The following is a 25471-nucleotide window of genomic DNA, read 5'->3' as shown; positions in this document are numbered from 1 at the left end:
ATCATTACCATACTCAAGGTCATTTAGGTTTTCTCCTCTGTTACCTTATAGGAGTTTTGTAGTTTTGCATTTTACATTTAGGTCTGTGGTCCATTGAGTTAATATTTGTGAAGGGTAAAAGGTCTGTCTAGATTAATTTTTTTTTGTATGTGGGTATCCAGCTGTTCTAGCATCGTTTGTTGAAAAGACTGTCTTTGCTCCATTGTTTTGCCATTGCTCCTTTGTCCAAGATCAGTTGACTGTATTTCTGTGGGTCTGTTTTCTCTATACTGTCACATTGATCTTTTGTCTCTTCTTTTGCCCATACCATACTGTCTTGATTAACATAGCTTTACAGTAAGTCTTGAAGTTGGGTAATGTCAGTCCTCCAACTTTGTTCTTCTCTTTCACTGTTGTGTTGGCTATTCTGGGTCCTTTGCCTCTCTATATAAACTTTAGAATCAGTTTGTCAGTATACACAAAATAAGTTGCTGGGATTTTTATTGGCATTGTCTCTATAGATCAAGTTGGCAAGAACTAAAATCTTGACAATATTGAGTCAGCTTACAAGGAATATATGTGCTTCTATCCTCTGACAAAGATTGTGGAGAATTGGTATCATTTCCTCCTTAAATGTTTGGTAGAATTAACCAGTGAAACTATCTGAGCCTTGTGCTTTCTGTTTTGGAGGGTTACTAATTATTGATGTAACTTATATAATAGATATAGGCCTATTCAGATTATCTCCTTGTGTGTTTGGTTTGACAAATTGTGTATTTCAGGAAATTGGTCCATTTCATCTAGGTTATCACATTTGTCAGTATAGAGTTGTTTGTAGTATTCTTATATTATCTGTAATGTCCATGGGGGCTGTAGTGATGTCCCCTCTTTCATTTCTGATATTCATCATTTGAATCCTCTCTTTTTCTTAGTTAACATGTCTAGAGACGTCTCGATTTTGTCTTTTTAAGGAACCAGCTTAGTTTTGTTGATTTTACCCTATTGATGTCTTATTGTCAATTTTATTGACTTCTGCTCTAATTTTTTTTTCTGCTTTGTATTTAATTTGCTTTCCTTTTTTCTAGTTTCCTAAAGTAGAAACTTAGATCATTTATTTTAGATCTTTCTTCCTTTGTAATATATGCATTCAATGCTATAAGTTTTCCTGTAAGCACTGTTTTTGATGCATTCCATAATTTTCCCTCCAGTTCTCCAGGTATTTCCTGTTTTCCTTACTCCAAGTATTACCTCTGTACATTTGACTTAAAAATGTGTATGTCCTGGTCCTGACCTCCTGACCTCTTTTCTGAATTCCATTCCTATATGTTAATCTGCCTGTTAGATATCTTAACCTGGATCACCCAGAGTCATCTCAAATTCAACACATGTTGCTTGTATCATTTTCTTTGCTTTTTTCACTTTCTTCTTCTTTCATTCATGTTTTCATCTTTGTTCCAGATCTTGTAATGGATGCATTGATAAAATTCACTTATAGTCTTGAAGTTTAGTGGGTGTGGGGTTTTTTTTTGTTTTTTGGTCAGCCCCTGGTAGTCTCACATAATGAAAAGTCATTGCTTTTGTAGTAGAATCTTTATATTCCTCCTATGCTTTATGCTGTGCCTTTTCTGTTTTGCACTCTGTCTTTTAGTATGTGAAAGACTTATAAAAAGTTCTAGAGAACAATAATGAAAAGTATGCTTAATGAAATTGTTATAAAGAGTCACAACTTTGCTTATTCTTGTATAGGAAAAGAGATCTGATGATAAACCTTCATGTTCATTGTGGAAGGAGGTTTCCAAGTCTATGACATGTTATTCACTCTGGAGACAATCTTCCCCTAATGCAAAAGGACCAAATAAACAGAGGAGAGACAGTTTGGTTGGAAATACTTTTCCATTGGTAAGTGTAGCTCTGAAGGTCAAATGGGCAGGCTGATGTAGTCAGCCGGTGACATCTGATTGGCTTTAGTTAGTTGGCATCTGTTCTGTTTGATTAGTTCCTCTGTGCTCTAGGTTAATAAGTTTTTGGCTTACTTTGAATTATTATTGCCCAATTATTTAAAATTTTATTTCAATCCTAAATTTTCTCTTTATTTTATATTTTTGTTCTCTCTTGGATTGTCTAACAACTAATGCTCCTCTTGGGTAAAATCCTCTGGAATGTCAGTCCAAAAGTTGAATGTGACCCAGTGTTTCATGAAGGCTGGTCTTCTAAATTAACACTGAAGATACATCTTTTAGTTGCTTCATTAGCCTAATTTATAACCCTTATCATTCCTAACGCATCTCTGATGCAGGTCTTCTATAACACACTGATTTTTACTTGTAATTAATTTGGAATAATTATTAGAGCTATTAAGACTCGCTTTTAAGAAAAGCCACTATGCTATATACTTGATGCCTGTGGTAGGTAAAATAATGGCCTCCCAAAGATGTCTACCTCCTAGTCCTCAGAACCTGTGTATGTGCACCTGTGGCAGATGAACGTTAAGGTAGCATACGGAATTAAGATTGCTAATCAGTAACCTTTAAGATAGGGAGACTATCCTGCATTGTCCTGGTGGGCCCAGTGTAATCACGCAGGTCCTTACATGTGGAACAAGGAAGTAGAAGAGGTGGTCAGACTGGACTGGCTGTTCCTAGCTTTGCAGAAGGAAGGGAAGTCTTGCTCTAAAATATTCCAGATAAGAATTTGCCTCTGCTGACGCCTCGATTTTAGCCCAGTAAGACCTGTATCAGACATTGGACCTGAAGAACTATAAGTTTGTTTTAAGCCACTAAGTTTGTGGTAATTTGTTGTAGGAGCAATAGGAAAATAATAGTACACTTCTTTATTGTATTTAGCTGTATGAAGGGCTTGCTTCTGATATTTGGCATACCAGGTGTTTATAATTTTCCTAGACAACTTAATCTGTTTTTACTTTGTCATCAAAGGCAATCATGCTCATTCTCATAGTGATATTTTTTGCCTGTGAAAAATTGGACATAATTTGTGTTGCTATTGAATGTGATTATATCCACTAGCATGTTTGTGACCATGTACATATGTAGTACTTACATGTGATATTTATATACACTATATAGAGAAAATAAAAAATTATATTTTGGGATAAATTATTACATATTGTTGATATTGAGGTCAACTTTTATAACCTGCATATCAAAGTAACCCAACATAATTTTGGGCAAAGGGTAGACTGTATAAAGGAGAATATATTTGAACATTCTTGTTCGAATGGCTTAGAGGTTATGGCATAAGCACTGTAAAGGATGACGAATAGTCATTTCCCATTTGATTTGTCAGGGAACATAATTTCCTTGGTTGCCATAAATGTCAATGCTGTCTTTTAGCGTTCAGTTTTTGGAATCAAATTATAGACAAAGTATGGTTGTCATTATGGAAGAAAATGTAAATGTCTTCAACTTTGATATTGTAAAGGTAAAGCTGACAAAAATGGAAAGTGAAAGGACAGAAGGAGAGTAAGACGTGTGATGTCATCGTTTACTCTGAGGAGTGAAGAGATGCTGTCTTTAGATGACAGGATTGAAAATAGAAACTTCTTATTCATTAAAGATAAAAGTAGCCAGTAAAGAAAATAAGTAAATTTGAATAACTACATTAGGAGAGAGAAGGATGGGGAAAGTCTGGGGACTCTAAATACACTCGATTGCCATCAATGATACCAGAAAGCCAAAAAGTTGAGACCGTTAAAATACTTATTCTTTAGGGAGGAGATAACATTCAAACAGACTAAAACAGATGTCTGAAAGAGCTGCCTCTGGAGAATACAGTTGGGCTAGCCTCCTGTACCACTAAATTTTTAAAATCAAATTGATTCTTACACATGGCTTATAGTGGGAGTTGGCAAACTTTTTTTTTTTTTTTTTCTGTGAAGGGCCAGGTAGTAATATGTTAGCCTTTGAAAGCCGTATGATCTCAGTGGCACTTACTCACCTCTACTGTTTCCCTATGAAAGCAGCATACACAGTAATTATACAGATGAGCCTGGCTATGTCCCACCGAGCTTTCATTTACAAAAATATGTGATGGGTATGTTTGGCCAGAGGGCTATAGTTTGCCAGTTTCTACTTTAAAGAGTCAAATAGTGCTAAAAGGCCATCAGCAAAAACCAGTGGTCTGTTGTCATCCTCCTGCCTGTACTGCTTCCAAGAAACAGCCACTCTAAACCCCTTAGCTGCCCTTTTTGGGTATTTATCTCCATAATTCTGAATTTATACATCATGGGATAGCAGTGTGCTTTTAATACGAATTTACTGCTGTCTCTTGATAAATCAATTTTAGACATTATCTGTTTACATCCTATTAGGGTAGTTGAAAATTATAACTTTCTCATAGCTTCTTCACATTTTCTTCCCTTTCATCTTCCAGAATTGTTGTTGGAATTTTGGGTTAAATCTATATGCAGTGTTTTTGCCACTGTGACCATGTAGATATTGTTCACTCGAGCCAATAACAGTGGTTGCTTCCTGTCTTACACAAATTTTTGGTTTTCTTGCAGCTAATGTATTGTATTTGCTTCGTTTTCTTTGAATCTCGTTTTCTTTGAATCTCGCTTTCTTTTTTCTCCTTCTATTAGTTGTATAAAGTTACCATTTTCCATAGAGTTAAAATTTCATAATCTCTAGGGACTCTGGATTTGTCCTGGTTAACTTCATTCCTGGATCCCTTTGTGTGGATCCAGTCAGGGGTGGCTGTTCTCTGAGCTCCAACATGGCTGTCTTATTAATTGCTGTCACTGTGTTTTTGGGAATCCCCTTCCCGCCTCCGCTCTCTTGGGCCCTCTGTTTCCTGGGTCACCCATTTTGGTGGTGCACTTTCTTCCAATAGCCTGTGAGGAGCGGCTGGGCTGGAGGTTGTAGGGCTGGCTGCTAGCTTTGTGGGTGGGGTTGGGTGGGGTAGTAAGGTTGGCATGTGTACCCTGCATCACTCAGTCCCTGTCTGCAGTCTGTAGCCCTTTGTATTCAGCCCTTTCTCTGTGCCTGATGCCTTGGCGTCTGCACCCTACTCAGGGTTCAGTGGCACCACAGGTTATATTTCTTGCCTCTTGACAGGGGAGGTGTTGTGGGCACGTAGGAGTTTCACCATCCGTTCAAAATGTTTTCAGACAAGTTTTATTCACCATTTTCAGCCCCTGCCTTCTTCTAACTTTTTTCATGGACCCTGGTGGCTCCAGACTGTGTCCCGAGTGGACTGGCTTGTGTTCATGCCAGCTGTCTCCATCTAAAAGCACTTGGGTGTCACCTTCCTTCTCCCTGAGAAGTCATTGCTTCTTTATCCATCCATTTTCTGTCTTTTACATTGTGCTTTGAACTGCGGATTGTCTACTGGTTTCATTAAACAGAATTTATGGTACTATTTTTAAAATTTTCTTGTTTGCGGTTGATTTCCAGGGAAGATGGGGGGGGATTAGACTTACTCTCTATCACCATGGGTAGGTGTCAGTAGTTTACTTTCAATTAAAATATTTCTTTATACAACTTCAAAAAAAAATAAGGATTGAAGTTTTTTCTTGGCAAAGTAGACTCAGAGTTATCTCAGCATTTGTAATATTATTATGTTAATAGGTATGTCTAAGTGAATGTATATAAATATATGTAAATGTATAAAACTGCCACTGTGATATAACTCAGAAAAATTTCCCTCCACATTTAATTTTTCTATCATTCGTGCCATCTTTTTTTTATAAGGTGAATTATGAGTCCCCCTTGTGTTTTGGTGTTATTTGCCTGCTACACAGTTGGCATTTCTGCTTAGAGCTTTTCCCCCCACTATATTTATAACCTAATAGTATAATAATGGTATAATGATACCATAATTTTAGACAAAACTAGGTAGTTTTTATTGTTGCTGTCTACATTCTGATTCTCGTGAAGCATAGGTAAGGTGTTGAGAACAGAGGAAGTCCATCCCAATTTAGTAGCAGATTGGCTTCTAAAAGTTTTTAATAAATTGCTAATTGTTCTTGGAGTTTGGCCTGCATTTTCTTGTGTACATAATATTTAAGTGGAAGTTTTTCTTGTCTGTAGAGGCCTACTTTTCATATGTCAGCATTTTGATTAATGCCAGTGAACTGTGTCACTTAATTATGAGTCCTACCTAAGGCACTGGGCATTGGGCAGTTGGCCAGTATATACTGTTCGTAGTGGGGAGGACCAGATAGTTTCATTTGTTTGTCTCTAGCAAATTTATACTTTTATAAAATACAAAATCATGTGCTTGGATATTGCAACAATAAAAAGTTGCTGTAAGAATTTTTTAAATGCTTACTCTTAATTTCTGTACTAACTTTGTTGTAGGGAAAAACAGCTCAGGGACCACATCGGTCTACAGACCGCATTTTGCTCAGAAGCATAGAGAAAACTAGGGAAGAATGTTTCCTCCTGTCCAGAGTTTCGGTGTATGAAAAACTTGCCTAGCATTTTGAAACTTCTATTTGTGGAACTTTTGCTAGCTTTGACTTCTTTTACAAATGACATTCGTTTTCAAGCCCAGGGGAGTCTCTTTGCCCCCTAAACTCTCAGCTTTGAAGAATTACACAGGACAGTAATGAATAACAGGCACTGATTTTTGTATATCTGTTTTAAGGAGAAATCTGTGCTAGATGCTGGGATTATAGTAGTATGTAAGTTAGAGATGGCTCTGCCTTTGTAGAATTTAAGCGAATGATGCTAAGAGAGAAAATACATGTAGCTTGATTGATATGCCAGTGTATGTGCATGCCTGTGAATATGTAATGAACTTCTCACGTTCCAGTGAGGGTTGAGGGTATTTCCTTTTTACATAAGTGGTAGAGTTTGGATTTCAACCCAATCTTAGTGACTTTAAACCTCACACATTTCCCATGGAATAGTTTCATTTGGGGGTGGGTGGGTGGGTGTACGATCGATTATCTTTATGTGGCCATGCACAGTCATACCTGATATGTCTTCTGTCATCAGCAGGTTGGAGGGGAACATCCATAGGTCCCTTCTTCCACCTCTCTGGAAATATTTTCATTTAAAAGAAAAAGTTTTATACATGTTTAATGAGGACAGAAAAAGTAGAATTTTAGCTAACGTTGTAGAGTTAGAGTGAAATTTTCCCTGGTGTGGGGAGAGGAGTTCCTGGGGAGGCTGGGCATCTGCCATGCTTTTTTGACATGACAAGTGAGCTGGCTTTCCCACTCCTGTAAGGGTCCCCTTTCTGAGCTTTGACTTCTTTTACAAAGAACTGCAACAGGCTTGCCCACAGGCACAGCCGTTTGTTGGGAGACCTGACTCCTTTCTCCAAACTTCCCCTGGCTTGCCGCCTCAAATCTTTGCTCAAATAGCACCCTTTCAGTAAGGCATGACCTGACCACCTGTTCAAAACATAAGCCCTCTGGGCTTCCCTGGTGGCGCGGTGGTTGAGAGTTCGCCTGCCGATGCAGGGGATGCGGGTTCGTGCCTCGGTCCGGGAAGATCCCACATGCCGCGGAGCAGCTGGGCCCGTGAGCCATGGCCGTTGAGCCTGCGCGTCCGGAGCCTGTGCTCCGCAACGGGAGAGGCCACAACAGTGAGAGGCACGCATACCGCAAAAATAAAAAAGAAAAAAGCAAAACATAAGCCCTCTGGATTGTCCATCCTCCTCACGCTACTCTGTTTTTCTCTCCCATATCTCTTATCACTTCTAAGATGCCACTTAGTTTACTTATTTATTATGTTGGTTAAATACTGTCTTCTCTCTTCAGTGAATATAAGCTCTACTCTTCCAAGGATGGGGGTTTTCTCCTATAATTTGTTAATGGATGTTGCATAAAGGATAGCCTTTGACATACAACTCTTCTACTCTTCTCAGGCTGCCCTTGGCTTTATCAAAGGATCTAGGTCACATGATTAAACCTTTTGTTTTAGTATAAATGAAATGGTTTTCTCTGTTACAGCAGGAGGCCTTTTTTTTTTAACATCTTTATTGGAGTATAATTGCTTTACAATGGTGTGTTAGTTTCTGCTTTATAACAAAGTGAATCAGTTATACATATACGTATGTTCCCATATCTCTTCCCTCTTGCGTCTCCCTCCCTCCCACCCTCCCTATCCCACCCCTCTAGGTAGTCACAAACTACCTAGCTGATCTCCCTGTGCTATGCGGCTGCTTCCCACTAGCTATCTGTTTTACGTTTGGTAGTGTATATATGTCCAATCCCACTACTGGGCATATACCCTGAGAAAACCATAATTCGAAAAGAGTCATGTACCAAAATATTCATTGCAGCTCTATTTACAATAGCCAGGAGGTCTTTTTATTCTCTTCTGTTACTCTTCTGTTTCTCCTCGTCTTTATTCCTATGACAGATATACAGTGGATGCCAAAAGTAGTCCTAGGTACTGGGGCTATGGGAGTGAAGAAGATGGGTGAGGTTTCTGTGTCATGGAGCTTATGTTCTAGTTGGAGGAGACCAATAAAAATTAACAAATAGTGGAATAAACTAATCGTGCGTCATACTGGCAGTGAGGGCAGAGAATCAGCATTAGATTGACTGTCATGAAGGTCATCTCTGAGCAGGGGATCCTTGAGCTTAGCTTTTCCTACTTCCTGTCAGTGCTTCCTGTGTTCTCTCTCTTAGCCACATCTGTGATTCATCTGTAGCATTCTGGAGGAATGACCCTGTTGGAGAAACAAAGCTAACAGTAGTGGGCAGTAGTAACCAAATACTTTTGAAAATCAGAGACGGGTAATACTTCACCACTCCTATTACTGCCATACGGAAATCACATTTTACAAGCAGTGGTTGGGAATAAAGTTGATGAGGTCTTCATGTTTATCTTAAAGTTAACTTATTTTTAGAAACACTGCCAACAGTACCTCTTCTGATGTAAATTAAAATTTTCTATGTCTTAATTTCTTCAATGATGGAACATAAAACTTTGTGTTAGAGAAGAGAGCTAGAGGATATGGTGGTTACTTGTAGAATACTTTAAACCTTCATTCGTATACATAAATATGCACACACAATTGGCAGTATCCGACACAGGTGTTCTTTGGAGTTACCGTAAAAGATGCTAGCATCATAGCTGCAAGGAAGGTTGGATATAATTGGTTATATTAAGTAAAGCTTGAGTTGTACGAATTTGCATTCTCAAATTCTTATTAAACTTCATTTTGGAGCTTCCCTGGTGGCACAGTGGTTAGGAATCCGCCTGCCAATGCAGGGGACACGGGTTTGAGTCCTGGTCCGGGAAGATCCCACATGCTGCGGAGCAGCTAAGCCCGTGCACCACAACTACTGAGCCTGCGCTCTAGAGCCTGCTAGCAACAATTACTGAGCCCGCGTGCTACAACTACTGAAGCCCATGCTCTGCAACAAGAGGAGCCACCGCGATGAGAAGCCCGCGCACCGCAATGAAGAGTAGCCCCCGCTTGCTGCAACTAGAGAAAGCCCGTGTGCAGCTATGAAGGCACAATGCAGCCAAAAAAATAATAAAATAAATATATAAAAAATGTTTAAAAGATTCATTTTGTAGCAGAATACTTTTTAGGGTTTTATGATGAAATAAATTCTTTAAAAAAATTATTTGTCCTTCTCTTTGGAGACCTGGCCACTTCCATTCTTTGGCTGTAGGCTCTGCATTCCTTTGGACCACACAAGCTTCTAAAACCTTGGCATCCAGGTCTTTGGACTATAAAATTTCATTTGAAAACAATTAATGGAAAACAGGATTTGAAAAAATCAGCTGTTTTCTTTAAAATTATTTTGAAACATTGTGTTTCAGTGTTATTAAATTATAATGGTTTAATGTTTTAAAAATCTTTCATACTGGGAATCTTTCAAAATAGATAATTCAATTAAAGGTGTAATTTTTGTTGATTTCAGACTTTAACATTTGATTTTCCTGGTAAAACTTTTCATTTTATGATTACAGTGTATTTAATCCTGAAGATTTACATAAGGAGTATACTTTTATGCATTTAACTCACTCTTAGATCCATAGGAAAAGGAAATTTCTGCATTCTTATAAAGAGAGTATGCTGTGATGATGTAGGCAGCAGATTTGAAAATCATTAAAATTTGTCTTTTGTTCAAAAATAATCTAGGTATCTGGAACGTTTTTCCTCATGAGTTTAAGTTAATCCCATGATGAAAAATGAACCTTTAAAGTCTTTTGTAATAAAGAAAATTGCTGAGATTATGGTTACTTCACAAAGCTGAATGAAAAATGACATGGAGTGATTAATATTTAGTTGATACATGAACTAGCAAATGAAGTTTATGTCCTGATGCTTAAATATTTTTCTTTCTGCTTGAAAAGAATGAGTAATATTATCAAAACTTGGATTATGAGATAAAATTGAAAATTTCCCTTGGAATTGTGGTGCTCTGATGCTGAGACTAATTTGTTGAGAATTGTGTATCACAAGCCAACTACCTTCCTTGTGGCATGACCTTTGTATATCAAAATCTGTTGATGCTCAAGTTCCACGTGTTAAATGGTGTGATACAGTTGGTCCTTCCATGTTTGCAAGTTCCCAACCAGACTGCAATATAAAATTCTCAGGGTGGTTTTTTTTTTTTTTTCCCCCTCTACCAGAATAATTCTTTTACTTTGGGGATGGAGGACCTTTTTCTGAAATTTGTTAATAAATCAGTGAAATTTTAGGTTACACAGCAAGATACTAAAATAACTGATGCATTGGGATATTAAAGGTGTTTGGCTCATGGACTTCCTGCTTGGAGATGCACAATCACTGTGGAATTATGCTGAGCTACTGAAAATATTCTTCTGATATAGCAGAAATGTCTTCGTTCAAGAAGTTTCTCTAGGTGTAGATTCCAAGACCTAAGGACCTTTGAATTTCTAGAAGCTGTTGGTTTGAGAGATGGAAGGGGTCTTCAGGATCACACAGTTCCCATTTGTTATCCTACAGCATCCTTGAGACAGGGCTATCTAGCCTTTGCTTGACTCCTTATGGGAATGGAGAGCTCACTATTTCATCATACTCTACCAGGAATTTTAATAAGAATTTGAGAACACAAATTCATACAACTCAAGCTTTACTTGATACAACCAATTAAATCCAGAATTTCTTGCTGCTATGATGTTGATGTCTTTTACAATAACTCCAAAGACTGTCTTTGACAGATACTATCAATTGTGTGTGCATCTTTATATGAATGAATGAAGAAGGTTTACAGCATTCTACAAGTAACTGTCATAACCTCTAGCTCTTTCCTCTAGCACTCTGCTCTTGGATAGCTCTTTTTAGAAGCTCTTTCTTATGCTACGTCTCTTTTCTTTATGCAACTTTTTTGGAGCAGTACGGAACAAGTCAAATCTTTCTTGTATGTAACAGCCTTTGGATTTGATGAGTCTCATACAGTCATTTAAATTTCACAGATTAGCCTGTAAAAGCTCAACCAAGGAAAAAGGGGGATAAGTTGAGTAATGTATCAATAGCTAATGTAACTTGTATGAGCAATGAGCACATATCCCAGAGGAAGCATGAAATGAGAGACTCTGCTACCACCTCTGTTGTTTCAGTTCACATGTGCTTATGGTAGTGAGTCTATCTCTGGCCTGAGTGTGATTCTAAATACTTAAGATAAGCATTTTCACAGAAAATGATCTCCAACATAATCCAGATACTTCGGTGCTTAACTGAAAAGGTGATAATATGCTCTAGTCCTGGATGAAAAATAAGTAGTGTTAGACTGACTGAAAAGGGATAGGAAGATATCATATTGGAGACTAACCTGAAAGATTTTCAAAGATAATTTTAACCATAAGAGATTTTTGCCTTATTGAGTATCAAGAGCTCAGTGCCTTGTAAACTGTGGTCCTACTGTGTTTGAAATTGTGAAATTTTTCCCTTTGTTTAAACAAACCTAAATTATGTGTTTTGATGAGGGGGCTACCCTACTTCCACGGAACCCCACATGCATGCTCTCCAGCTTGTTAATAATTATCTCAATAAAATTTGAAAACCTATTTTAAATGTGGGGTGACCACGTTAGCATAGGATGAGATTATTACCTCTTCTGTTCTGGACACAGTACCTCTATCACAGCCTGAGACACGTGTAACATTTCTCACTGACTTGTCACACTGTCAGCTCATTGAAGCCCGTGGTCCACTAAGCCACCTCTGTAGGTCTTAGAGGTTTTGAGTAACTGGTGGTCACTGAGTTGCCTGTTCTGTTGGTGGGGTAATCTGGCTTCCCCATCTGTGGGGACTCCTACATTTATTTGCCTTAGGATTTGTTCTTTTACTTCTAAGGAAACTTGTTCTAAACAGCTTTTTAGTGATCTGCATTTGTTTGTCTGTAGAGATGTCGTGTGTGAAGGGAACCACTGGGTATTTCAGTTTGAAAAAAGAAATCAGTTTTTGAAGTAAAAAGTTTCTTTTTTTTTTAACATCTTTATTGGGGTATAATTGCTTTACAATGGTGTGTTAGTTTCTGCTTTATAACAAAGTGGATCAGTTATACATATACATATGTTCCCATATCTCTCCCCTCTTGCATCTCCCTCCCTCCCACCCTCCCTATCCCCCCCCCAGGCGGTCACAAAGCACCGAGCTGATCTCCCTGTGCTATGCGGCTGCTTCCCACTAGCTATCTACCTTACATTTGGTAGTGTATATATGTCCATGCCTCTCTCTCGCTTTGTCACAGCTTCATTTTTATGTAAAGTTTTAGAAGTATAACACAAATACAGAAAAGTGTACAAATAAGTGTAGCCAGCATACACATCAAGAAATAGAATATTGCTCCAGAAGCAATATTTGTGTATCTTTCACTCACTGCCCTTCTCCTCTTCATGGGTAACCAGTCTCCTGACTTCTAACACTGTGAATTAGTACAGCCTGTTTTTGAGCTTATTATACAAGGAATTATATAGTATGTAATTCTTTTGGTATTAGTCTCTTTTTGATCAATGCTGTGTTGTGAGGTTCACCCATATTGTTGTGTAAAATTGTAGTTTGTTTATTCGTGTTGATGTTTAGTATTCCATTGCATGGACATGGTATTTGTCCATTCTACTGGTGATGAATATTGGCGTTATTTCCAGATTTTTAAGTATTAGGAATAATGCTGCTATGAATGTTCTACTATGTGTCTTTTGGTAATTCTATATACTCATTTCTTCTGGATACATACCTGGGAGTGGAATTACAAAGCTATGTGGATGTTTATGTTCAGCTCTATGCAGTGTTCTGTTGTTCAGATACTGCCAGTATTTTCCAAAATAACTGTATAAATTTATACTTATATCATTAGGGTCTGAGAATTCTGAGTGTCCCAAATTCTCACAATCCTAACCCTAACCGTATCAATTTGGGCAGGATCAAAATCTTCACACTTCTGAGTCTTTCAATCCATGAAACACTTCTTTAATTTTTCCTAATATTTTGTGTTTTAGCATAAGACACTTTACACATTTTTGTTAGACTTATTCCTAGATATTTGATATTTTTGATGCTATTATAATTGTTACCCTTGAAAAATTTTTTTCTTGCCTTGTTTAGTTAAAGGTTCACCTTGTTTGCTAAGAAGGTATTGTGAATTGGTGGTAAATATTCTCACCTGCTTGTGTTACATTCATTGTGGTGATCATATAATTTTTATCCTTATTCTCCCCAATTAATTTGGTGAATAACCTTGGTTGAGTTTTGATTTTCAACTACTCTTGCATTACTGGAATAAATCCCACTTGGTTATGATGTATTATCCTTTATAAACATCACTGAATTTGATTTACAAATGTTTTATTTAAGAGTTTTGGATATGTGTCCATATGCAAATTTTTATAATTTTCTTGTAATGTCTTTGTAAGGTGTTGGTTATCAGTGTTATGCTGTCCTCATAAAACGAGATGGGAAAAGTCTTTTTCTAGTTTTCAGAAGTATTTTATCGACACTATTTCTTCCTTAAACATTAGGAAGATTTTATCTGTGAAGTAATATGAGCCTGATATTTTCTTTATGGGAATATTTTAAGATAGTAAATTCATTTTTTAAATTGTTTTTAATTTATATATATATTTTTCTTGAAGTAGATTTACAATATTCTGTTAGTTTCAGGTATACAGCAATGTGATTCAATTATACATATATACGTTTTTCAGATTCTTTTCCATTATAGGTTACTACAAGATACTGAATATAGTTTCCTGTGCTGTACAGTAAATCCTTGTTTATCTATTTTATATATAATGGTGTGTATCTGTTGATCCCATAATCCTATTTTATCTCTCCCCTCCCACTTTCCCCTTTGGTAATCATAAGTTTATTTTCTATGACTGTGAGTCTGTTTCTACTCTGTAAATAAGTTCATTTGTATTATTTTTTAGATTCCACATGTAAGCGATATCATATATTTGTCTTTCTCTGGTTTATTTCACTTAGTATGATAATCTCTAGGGTTATCCATTGTTGCTGCATATGGCAATATTTCATTCTTTTTTATGGCTGAGTAGTATTCCATTGTATACATATACCACATCTCTTTTGTCCATTCATCTGTCAGCGGACACTTAGGTTGCTTCCATGTCTTGGCTATTGTAAATAGTGATGCTATGAACATTGGGGTACATGTATCATCTTTCTGAATTAGTATTCATCTTTTCTGGATATATGCCCAGGAGTGGGATTGCTGGATCATATAGTAGCTCTATTTTTAGTTTTTTAAGGAACTTCTGTACTGTTTTCCATGTATATTTTCTCTTTATTGTCAGTTTTGGCAAGTTATATTTTTCAAAGAATTTGCCTATTTTATGTAAGTTGTCAATTTTAGAGGTCTAAAAGTTTTTGCAGTATCGTCTTACTGTGAGATCTATGATGGTATTGTTTATCTTTTTCCGTCTTAATACTGGAAATTTATGTTTTCTCTTTTTTTCTTTATCAGTATTGCTAGGTATTTATCAATTTTATCAAGGCACTTATAGAACCAACTTCGATTTATATTTGTTTTATATTTATTAACTCATTGATTATTTTGCTCTTTATTTCCTTCCGTCTTTGCTGTTCTTTTCTAGCTTCTTGACTTTAGCTTTTCTGTTTTGTTAATATGTGCAGTAAAGGCTATAACTGTTCCATTGGGCACTGCTTTAGCTGCATCCCACATTTTTCATTTTAATTATTTTTAAGTTATAAACTATTTTCTAACTGCATTTATCTTTTATGTATGTATTATTCATAACTTTATTTCTTAATTTCTAAACAGCCAGGCATTTTCGAGATCTCTCTCTGTAATTGATTCCACTATGATCAGAGATCATATTCTGAATGATTCCAGACTTCTGAAATTTGGTATATATTCCATGTGTACTTGTAAAGAATGTGTTTTCTAGTCTTTTGTGGTATAATGTTTTGTATATATGTGATATAAATAGATGAGGTTACTTTGTTAACTGTGCTGTTCAGATGATTTATATTTTACTGACTTTTATTTCCTATCAAAAGTCTCCCAGTGTGATTGTGAATTTGTGTATTTTTTAAATATCTGTCCATTTTTGCAGTATATGTATTAAAGTTATGTTGTGTAATGCAGATTTAGAATTGTTTTCTTCCAGTTGGATTGATCCTTATATTATTAAGAAATGTCCCTCTTTACCTTTAGTAATATTTCTTAAAGTCTCCTTTATCTGATGTTAGCATGGCAATGTCAAATTTCTGTTTGTAGGATCATAGATTTTTAAAACTGGAAATGAACTTACAGATTGATTGACTCACCTTCACTTTATATATAAATTGAAGTTTATAATTCTGTTGTTGAATTCACCAGGTATTATTACTTGCAGCCCAGCATAAAAACCCTTGGTCCCATTCTTTGGAAACATACTTGATTAAAGTGACATCAGCTCATATTCCCCTCCTAATCTTGTCTCAAGTTTGTGCTTGATGTATCTCAGTAAGGTAGAGGCCTTTTCTGAAGTCAGGGCCAGCTCATAATAATCTCTGTAGTCAGTACTGCTCTTTCTGGCTTAATTCTTTCCTTTCAGGTGTCAGTACTGCTCTGCTAGGTTTTGCTCAGGCATCATTTTTGGGAACTCTTCTTCCCTACGCTGTCTGTGGTTGGTTATTCAGAGACTCCTGCTCTCTGCCTGTCCCAATAGTCTCCAGGCCTGCTCTGACTGCTGTGTTTCCTGGGTGCATTCTGGGGCATCTGGTTCTCTTTTGGTCTTGGGTAGAAGGGAGAGTAACCCCAGAGGATTATGATAGAAGTAGTTAGTTAAAATGTGCATGCACATAAAAGCTTCATAATTCTCTATCCAACCTGACACCTCAAGCTCCCTTTCTACTCTTTTTTTCCCCACTGCTTCCCAAACCTTTGATTTCATGATTATGAGCAGTTATGCTCTGAAGCTTCTCTCACTTGTGAAACACTGGATACACTAACACAAAGGCTCTGGGGCCTTCCATTATTGCCCCTTTGTGTCCTCTACACTTTGACCTCCGTGTGGTGCCCTATGCAGAGGGCCATAGAGCCTCCAGGTTCACTAATGATGAAGCAACAGAGGCCCAGAGTAATGACGACTTGCGTGGATCCATATACTTAGTAGATAGAAATGGATCTGATCCCCTTCTTGGGTAATTGTGCTTTTTGTTAAGTTCTTTAATCTAAAAGATTTTCTATGTTTAAAAAATGCATCTTGGCTCTGCTGTCTAGGAAGCATTTGACCTTCGGTAAGTCAGTTCACCTACTCATGCCTTGTTTTCCTCATCTGTAAAATGGGTTGATAACTATTTGATGAGGCTGTTGGAAGATAAACGAGTTAACCCTATAAAACACGCAGTGCCTATTGCACCTGGCCTGTAGTAGGCACTAAAACAAATGATCTGCTATAATGATGAAGATAATGATGAAAATGGTGAAATCTCATTTTATGGATACATCCCACCAAGTTCATGAAGTTAAATTCTACAAGGAAAATTCTAATTTTCTATTAACTTCCATTTTATAATTATTCTTACGTTCCAGTGGGTAAGATATTTCTTGTGAAAACGTGAAGCCACCAAGAACCTAGTTACATTATTGAGCACTGTAAACACAGCCCACTCATAAACACAGCCCTTTGCCACCTTTTGGCTTTTCCTTCACAGCACTCTCCTCACTTTGGGACCTTGCTGCCACGCAGGCTACTTTTCTCTTGTACCAGAGGCATTTTGCTGAGAAACCCTCTCTTGATCATTGACATAATCTCAGTGCTTGGTAGTCACAACATTGTAGTATCTGGCTTTCCAGTCTACTCCTCTACACATTGCAGATGGAAGTTTACTATTCTTTGACACTTTGGGTACTATACATTTTCTAGGGTATGGGGTCAAATTTTATGTCATCTGCCCACAGTGAAAGATATTTGTTGCTGTTAATATCAATACGTGTTTGGAACAATTTCTACATTGATCATTAAAAGTACCCTGTAACTGTCTTCTTTCCATAGTGCATACCTTTTTTTTTTTTCCCATTTTCCAATTCATCCTTGTAGACTATTTTTAGTTTTCAAATTCCAGTAGGGTTTAAGTTAACTGTGCATTACTTAAAAAATGGATAAGATACTATCAGAAGTAGAGGAAACATAATGTATATTATGTTATTTTTCAATACTTAAATGATCTAGGAGTGTAAGTAATACGATTTATTGCATAGCACACATACTTTATTTTCAAAATAATTTAAAAGTTATGCATATTATAGACATTCGTATAATATAAAGGTAGATTAAATGTCACTATTATGAAAAATAGAGTAAACTTTTCCAAGTGATTAATTGGGTGAACGAAGACATATATGTGAACATCTTTTCGTGTTTGATCAATTTTATTCATGGTGGTAATAAAACCAAGTAAATGAAACGCAAAATGTTGACTGTGATGTAATGGTTGAAATTTTTACATGCATAAAGTAGTCAGGGTAAATTTATGGTCTTATGATGGCTTGTTGGCTGCTAATATTGTGTATACTTCATTAAAGTGATCTATAGCACCATGGCCAAAACGCCATGGGGACAGAATCACAGTTGGTACATACTGTGTTGATATACCTCTCTTGATGTGTGAAATATTAACTCTGAGACTGCATTCACACAGCTTGTCAGTTTTTGTTCAGTGTTAGATGCGTGCTCGTCATTGGCCTACTCTTTCCTTTGATAAAGCCATTTTATACGTTCCAGTGTAGAACAGAGTTAAAATTGCAAAGAGTCGTCTTATGTTCCGGCACCATGTAGCTCACTTAAAATCTTTTTTCAGATTGAATTTGAATATACGATTCCAAAATGTATCAGATTACTTTTTCACTTGATTATAAGTTTGTAAAACTTAAGTTCTGTACTCTTTTGAATCAAAACTGGAGATAAATATCTTAGTTTCAACTCCTGTGCCTGATTTCCAGGTCTTAGATCCTACAAGTGTGTGTGAGGGAGGAATGCTATGTGACTTAACAACCCATCTTGCTGCCAACTTGTCTGCTGTCCCCTTTGCCACTGATCAGATCCTGTCCCCTGCTATTTCCTGAGTTTCCCTAGTTTAAATCTGAGTCTTTGGTTTTCATCTCTCTGGGCAGGAAGAGAGGTATACCTTATACCGCAGTCGTTGGGGGTTTACCTTAGTCTCAGGTGATAAAATCTGCTTTTCCAAACAGTATGAGAAGAAAGCAGACAACTTGATGTCTGATTTTAAAAGATTGAATATAAAAAAGCACACTCTTTAGAATACATCACCTTTTATAAACATGGTTACAATCAACAGATTTCATCTGTACAGCTATAATATATCAGAACCCAACTCTGGAAATTAATGAAATGGAACACTATGTAAGAAGAATTTTTTATAAGGAAAAATGCAATATTCTATAGGTTTCAGCCAGAAGTCCTGCGTAGATTTGGAGAAGTACATTGCTTGTAGCATGGCCAGACTAAAAAAGATAATTCCCAAAGATTGTGGGGGCAGTTTTATTTTGCTCTCTTTTCTGTATATCCCAGTGTTTTGTCTACCAGAGTATCTTCACTATTTAGAATCTAGTCTGTTGTACTTAGCTTACCTTTTATAGCACAATTATCCTTGTGTTGGCAGAGCTCTTTGATTAAAGAATCAGAGCTATGGATGCTTTTCTTACTTGGTTGTATAGTCACTGCTTATATCTTTGTGATCTCTATGTGGGCAAAATAGAATTGGGCTGTTTCCTAATAAATCATTAGTGTTTCCACCTATAAGCCTAGTATTAGAAACAAAATAAATTCCTTTCATTCTATTTGGAATCTTAGAGCTCTTTAGATGCTCTATAGAAAACTTAATTTTGAAATGTTGAAAGATTACCTAAGGAGGATTCCTTCAGATGTTTTAAGCCTATCACTTTATCAAGTTGATTACTGAAAAGCTGTGTACTTGAGCCGCATATCAGTAGCCCTCTGAATAGTTGCTTTAAAAGAATTATTATTGATGAATTGGGAGATTGGGATTGACATATACACACTAATATGTATAAAATGGATACCTAATAAGAACCTGCTGTATAAAAAAATAAATACAATAAAATTTAAAAAATTATTATTTAATAGTATGTCCTTGCCTTTTACTGGGGGACAGCTACAGTGAAGGCCAAATAGCAACCATTTCTATTAGTTTTTCCAAAATTACAATTGAATTCTGAGGGTTATATTAGGGCTTACCCTTTACAAAGATTCATGTAGTAAAGGTTTAGAGCTTTATCCCAGGAAAACTGTTATGTCTTCTCGCAAACTGGTATCTATTCCTATAGTGGATACCGGGTGCCCATAGCTCAAAAGTTTCCCACATTGAGGGACTTCCTAAGCATCACAGAACCAAATTGATTATAGCTTGGGTATTCTGGTAAAAACTGTACTAATGTTTTTCTTCATTCATTGATTCATGTTCTTATTGTCATAATGGATCACTTTCATATCTTTTCCAGAAATAGGCAGTATATAAGTAACTGAGCTGGATCAGAGCAGAGTATCTAGCTACATATCAAATTTTGAGAAAGTAATTCCTTTCCTTAAGCTTTACACTCCTAAGCAATTTTTAAAAAGCAATACTTGGAAATCTCCTAAATCACTACCCCAATTCAGCGATGCCACCACCCTCCGCCCCTGTTTGACTGTGAACATTGTTCTAGTTGCTGCCGTGCTTCAGGGACTGGAAATCCAGGCTGGAGTTCTTGCTCCAGATGTCATTGCCAATCTTAGAGTTGAGAATATGTGCACAGCACAGAGATAAAAAGAGTTGAAGAGGATGTTGGTCCTCTCATTGCGTTTGTATATCCGAGGTGATAGTTATTACCATCACAGATTTCTGCCTTATGATTTTTTTCCTACAGCTTTAGGAATCTGTTTGAATTTCTAATTCCCAATTTCGGAAAGTACCCTTGAGAAGATCTTTCTTTGTCCAGATTATTCTTGGGATTACCTAAAGTGAAGGTTATTCAAAATTCCTTGAATATGCTTTACAAATGGCTGGGGCAATTTATTTTTCCATTGCAATTTATCTTCCAGGAAAACTGATAAAATATGTATACATTGATTTACTGACTTAAGTTAAACAGGATAAACATGCCACAGATTTATGCCAATAAACAGATAACATTTGTTTTAGGTGTTTAAAACTTTTATTATTGCTAGAGCATATTTTTAAGGAGTCCATTTTAAAAATTAAAATGTATTTTACATTTTAAAAAAGGTTTTAGTCATGAAACCTCTTGGTTATTCTACCACAGGATCCTGGTTACTGGGTGAAGATTCATCACTTAGAATACACAGATGGAGGAATCCTGGATCCAGATGATGTCTTGGCAGATGTCGTTGAAGACAAAGATAAGGTAGATGACTCTAAAAATGTTCTTCTTTGTTTTCCTCTGTAGAGCCACATGTTTTTCCAGTGATTGAGATCCTTAACAAACTCATGTGTCAATTATTGTTAAAAGATACCATCTGTTCGAGTTTTACCTAGACAGCCCATAAATCACAGTTCATCATCAGATGCTGGGAAAAACTTTGTCAAGGTTTGGGAGTCTGTTCATGGTGGTCTAATTAGTAGATACTTCATTCCCAAGAGTTCCTGATACGCCTCAGTAAATTAGTGTCAGGCTCTGAAGCTGTTGGAGTTCTCATTGTCATTGTTGGCTCTGGAGTTTATTCTTGGCCCGTTAGTATTCAACTTAATGCCTGAGATTTGAATGTGTTTCAAAGGAGAGTATACGATGAAGAGCAAAGTCTTGGGAAGAACTGTGGTGAAGACTTTCCTTAAAGTAGCTGGCAAGCAACTATCTTGAGTGGTAGTTTTTGTTTTTATTGCTACAGTGAAATACGCTGACTTGAATATTTCAAAAAGTTTGAACATGTTTTGCCACTTACTTGCGAATAATCCCATTGCAATTATCTTGTTTTAATGGCATTAATCTTCTGATGCTAAACTGAAAAAGGTGTAAAACTAAACTCTTCAGATGCAATACACTGGCTTATGCTGTTGAGATATATCGTTTTTCACTGCATCTGTGTTGGGGCTCTCTGATCAATGGCTAATGTGTTCTCCAGAATTGAACTGCAGCTTTCCCTGAAAGATCCTTGCTTCTAAGTTTCTTCTGCTGTGCATCCTTAGGCTCTTAGTACTAGGCTAATTTAAGTCTGTAAACATGTTTCTCCGTATTTTTATGTGATCTCGGGGCGGTGGGGTAGGGGTATTTGTGTGTTTTAATCAACTGGATTGGAATATAAATAACTGCTTTATTGAACTTAGATAAAATTTGCATTTTTCCTTTCCCATAAGATCTTTGTGGACCATTGAAATTTACATTAGTCTTTGCAGACATTCTATACATTTATTTTCCCTGTTTTCTGTTGGAATTCAACTCTCATTTGCTTTGCATTTTAATTAGCCATTTCATAAGGAACTTATCTCCCGAAATAGATTGTAAGCTCCTAGAGGGCACAGACTGGGAGATATTAATTCCCTTTTGATCCTTGTATTAATAATATCGGGTACAATATTTTATCCAAACTGGATTCTCAAAGAACACTTGAGTTAGAGCAAAAAAGAAAGCTTTCCTCTCTACAGTTGATTCTTGCTGTTTGTGATTTTGATGCACACTTCTTATTTTTTGGTCTCGTGGTAAATAATGTAGTATTTACCTTCACAACACAAGAAGAGGACTTTCACTTCTGTTTTTCCCTTTTTTACTTTTTTCTTCTTTACAGCTACCTTCTTCCTTAGAAATATTCTGGGTATTTGGGTTGTTTATTAATGAAGAAGGTCTTCCCATCTCCAGTGTCACTGAAGTCCAGTGTATTAAAATGAAAAGCTGAAATGTGGCAGGTTTAAGAAGGGGCTGAATGTCTTACTTATCCCAGCCTCATCCAAGAGCTCATTCCAGAATGGATGATTCCATGAACAGTGCCCAGGGAAATCATTTGTCCTATAGAGAATGATTTTTAACTACCTTGGCATTGTACTTTGTAACCATAATTCATTTACTAGACACAGAAACAGCTTTATTATGTATAACCTTTTTTAAAAGGACTTCACCACCATTACTAAATAAGGTAGAAAAGTGAGATGGTCAGTTAAAATCCTAGCAAAGAATGAGTACTGTTTGGGTACAGGTTTACCCATTCCTTTAACCTGCTTTAACACAGCTACATGAAGCCTAATTGGTATTGTTCTTCAGAGTTGGTAAGAATTTACACTTTTGATATTACCAGAAATAATTGTACTCTCATTTTTAATTTTTTAAAATAATGTAAGTGAAAAGAACAGCATTACTTATTTATTTTTTTCTGACATTCTCTCTGCAGTCTTAACTTCCTTATAGTCCATTTGTCTAGCGTGGAAAGAAGTTTCTGCCAGCCCTTTTAACCTTTTGTCATTTTAGATTAAGCAGTAATTATATATGATGCTTGTGGTTGTTTAGTGACATTTCAAACTCTCCCAAGATCCTTTGAGATAGTATTGAGCTTGGATAAAACTACAATTCTCCTCTTTTTCAATTTGGTTACCTAATCATCTCTTACATTTAGAATATATGGAGAAGGAAGCGCAAAGAGACATGGGTGAATGTACGTAATCCTTGTGCTAAAGCTCACATACCTCAGCTCTAGGAAAGACTCTGACTGCAGTTGAGAAACACCATTAGGAACCACTGAAGGCCTAGCTGGAAAGGATGAGGCAGGTAAAACAGAAACTTAGAATCGGAGAGCAGTGTAGGCTGAAGCCGTTTATGTAGTGTATGAAAAAGCCAACCAGTACACTGCAGTAGAGACTGAGGTTAGAGGTTAGATGGTATTCTACTTAAAAATCAGACAAGGGGCTAATAGGTTTAATTGATTTTCTAAAGAAATGACTCTCAAAATTTCTGGTGCTGCAAGTGGTCTTCTGTTATTCCTTTGGCCAACACAGTGCATAATGCATATGCGGTGTCTCTTTGGGCAGGTTTTGTTTTATTTTAACTTGATTTCCCATTAGAGCCCCTTCACAGGAGAAACAAGTTTTTGCCATGTTGCACTATTTCTAGCCTGTATTTTGCCAAAATATTACTGGAGCAGCTTTGGCATTTTGCATCTTATGATAACTAGTATTTGTGCAAAATGTGGTGCTAAAACTTAACTATTTGTGACCGTCATTCTCAAGTTTCTTCAGGTTTATGTATCAGTCTGCTTCAAGTTCTGGGGGATAACTAGGAATTTACAACTTTACATGTCTCTTCTCTGGATGCTCAAGGCTGCTGACTTAGTTCACCTAGTAATGACTTAACATTTCATTGAACGCTGACAGTGGCCCAGAATGGCTCTGGCACTTACATATCTTTAGAGCAACTCTGCAGGCAAGAGCTATGTATGATCCCCATTTTTAATTTCTGAGAACACAGAAATTGAAAGTCACTTGCCGAAGATCACACAGGTAGTAAGTGGCAGATTCAGCCTCTGGAACCTAGAATTTAAATTTTCACACTCTATTTTGTTCTTCTACAATACGCCAAGGCAGTGTGTTGGGTGTTTGTATATGTGATTTCTTTTTTTTTTTTTTCTTTGCGGTACGTGGGCCTCTCACTGTTGTGGCCTCTCCCGTTGCGGAGCACAGGCTGTGGACGCGCAGGCTCAGCAGCCATGGCTCACGGGCGCAGCCGCTCCGCGGCATGTGGCATCTTCCCGGACCGGGGCACGAACCCGTGTCCCCTGCATCGGCAGGCGGACTCTCAACCACTGCGCCACCAGGGAAGCCCTCTATGTGTGATTTCTAATTATGAAAATTCATCAATCATAAACTTTTACACAGTTACCACCATAGTTAAGAAAAGATATGTAATAGGACTATGGAGAATAACAAAATTAATTCAGAACTAGTATGCCATGCATGTATGGTTAACTCCAGCTCTCTGTGCCTGCAGCCTGCATCTAATTTAGTGCAAAGCCCTGCCAGTTCTACCCCTGTTGTGGTCTTTCGTAGCTCCTTTTCCAGGATCTGGATTACAGGTACAGTTTAATTCCAAATGGACTAGTAGAATACATTTGGAGCCTAACCGTTATGTGCAGTTTCACATATATAGTGTGCACTATATGCAGGACACTATATTCTGTGCTATTTGCGGTAGGGAGGGCCCCCAAAGATGTTCTAATTAGACATTAGACATCCTAATGCTCAGAACCTGTGAGTATCTATATTACATAGCAAAGGGTCTTTGAAGATGTAATTAAGTGAAAGACCTTAAAATGAGGAGATTATCTTGGAATATTTACATGTAAACACAAGGATCCTTATAAATAAAAGAGGAAGGCAGGGGAGTCAGGGTTAGAGACATACAGTGTGAGAAAGTATCAACTGGACAATGCTGGCTTTGAAAATGCAGCCAAAGAATGTAGGCAGCTTCTGGAAGCTGGAAAAGGCAAGGGAACAGCTTGTCCTGTAGTCAGAGCACAGCCCTGCTGACACCTTGATTTTAGCCCAATGAGAGCCATTTCAGACTTCTCACCTCCAGAACTGTAAGATAAATTTGCCTTGTTTGAATTCAATAAGTTTGAGGTGATTTGTTATAGCAGCAATAGGACGGTAATACACTGTCTCTTATCCTATTTTAAACTTTTAAAGTGATGGTGGTCTTCTCAAGTTTAATACTAACTCGGCTTTTAATATCCTGTAGGACAAGGAAAATATACTTCAGATCAGTTGATTGCTCTTTGCATTCCTTCCAAAATCTATCACAAATTGATTCTTAATTTATTGGGTGAGCCTTCACTCTTTGGGGCCCTGGATGTTAAACATTTTGGTAGTTAGGCTATTGTCTTTCTTGTATGCCAGTCATTTCAATGCCATACCCAAGAGCTGTGTAATACTCATCAGTTTCTCGTTGCAATATGTAAAGGCCCTAAGAAATCTGAAGACTGATGCTTAATAAGCCACTGCAACGCTTAATGTTCACTCATATTTTTCGAGTGCGAGAACCTCTGAGTATTGAACTTGTTTAATGATTGTTTTCCTGGTTAATTGTCTTTATTATTTCTTGAGTTGGT

At 37.0% G+C, this 25471-nt stretch overlaps 1 protein-coding gene across 3 annotated transcripts in view; it reads left to right on the top strand.

The window, feature by feature from the left end:
- The window catches only part of PARD3B (par-3 family cell polarity regulator beta), a 1048345-nt gene that overhangs the window by 106478 nt on the left and 916396 nt on the right, over positions 1–25471 (top strand). For all 3 annotated transcript variants that reach the window (XR_009564558.2, XM_060301965.2, XM_030854060.3), the window contains exon 2: positions 20689–20790. Coding sequence is in view for 2 of the 3 variants with exons in the window: in XM_060301965.2 (XP_060157948.1) it covers positions 20689–20790 (102 nt within the window). In the remaining variant the exon portion in view is untranslated. The remainder of the gene's footprint in view (positions 1–20688; positions 20791–25471) is intronic.

Source organism: Globicephala melas, chromosome 7 (genome assembly GCF_963455315.2).
Source record: "Globicephala melas chromosome 7, mGloMel1.2, whole genome shotgun sequence".
Classification (NCBI taxonomy): Eukaryota; Metazoa; Chordata; class Mammalia; order Artiodactyla; family Delphinidae; genus Globicephala; species Globicephala melas.
Note: the sequence above shows the minus strand (reverse complement) of the source record. Positions and strands in the feature narration are given on the sequence as shown.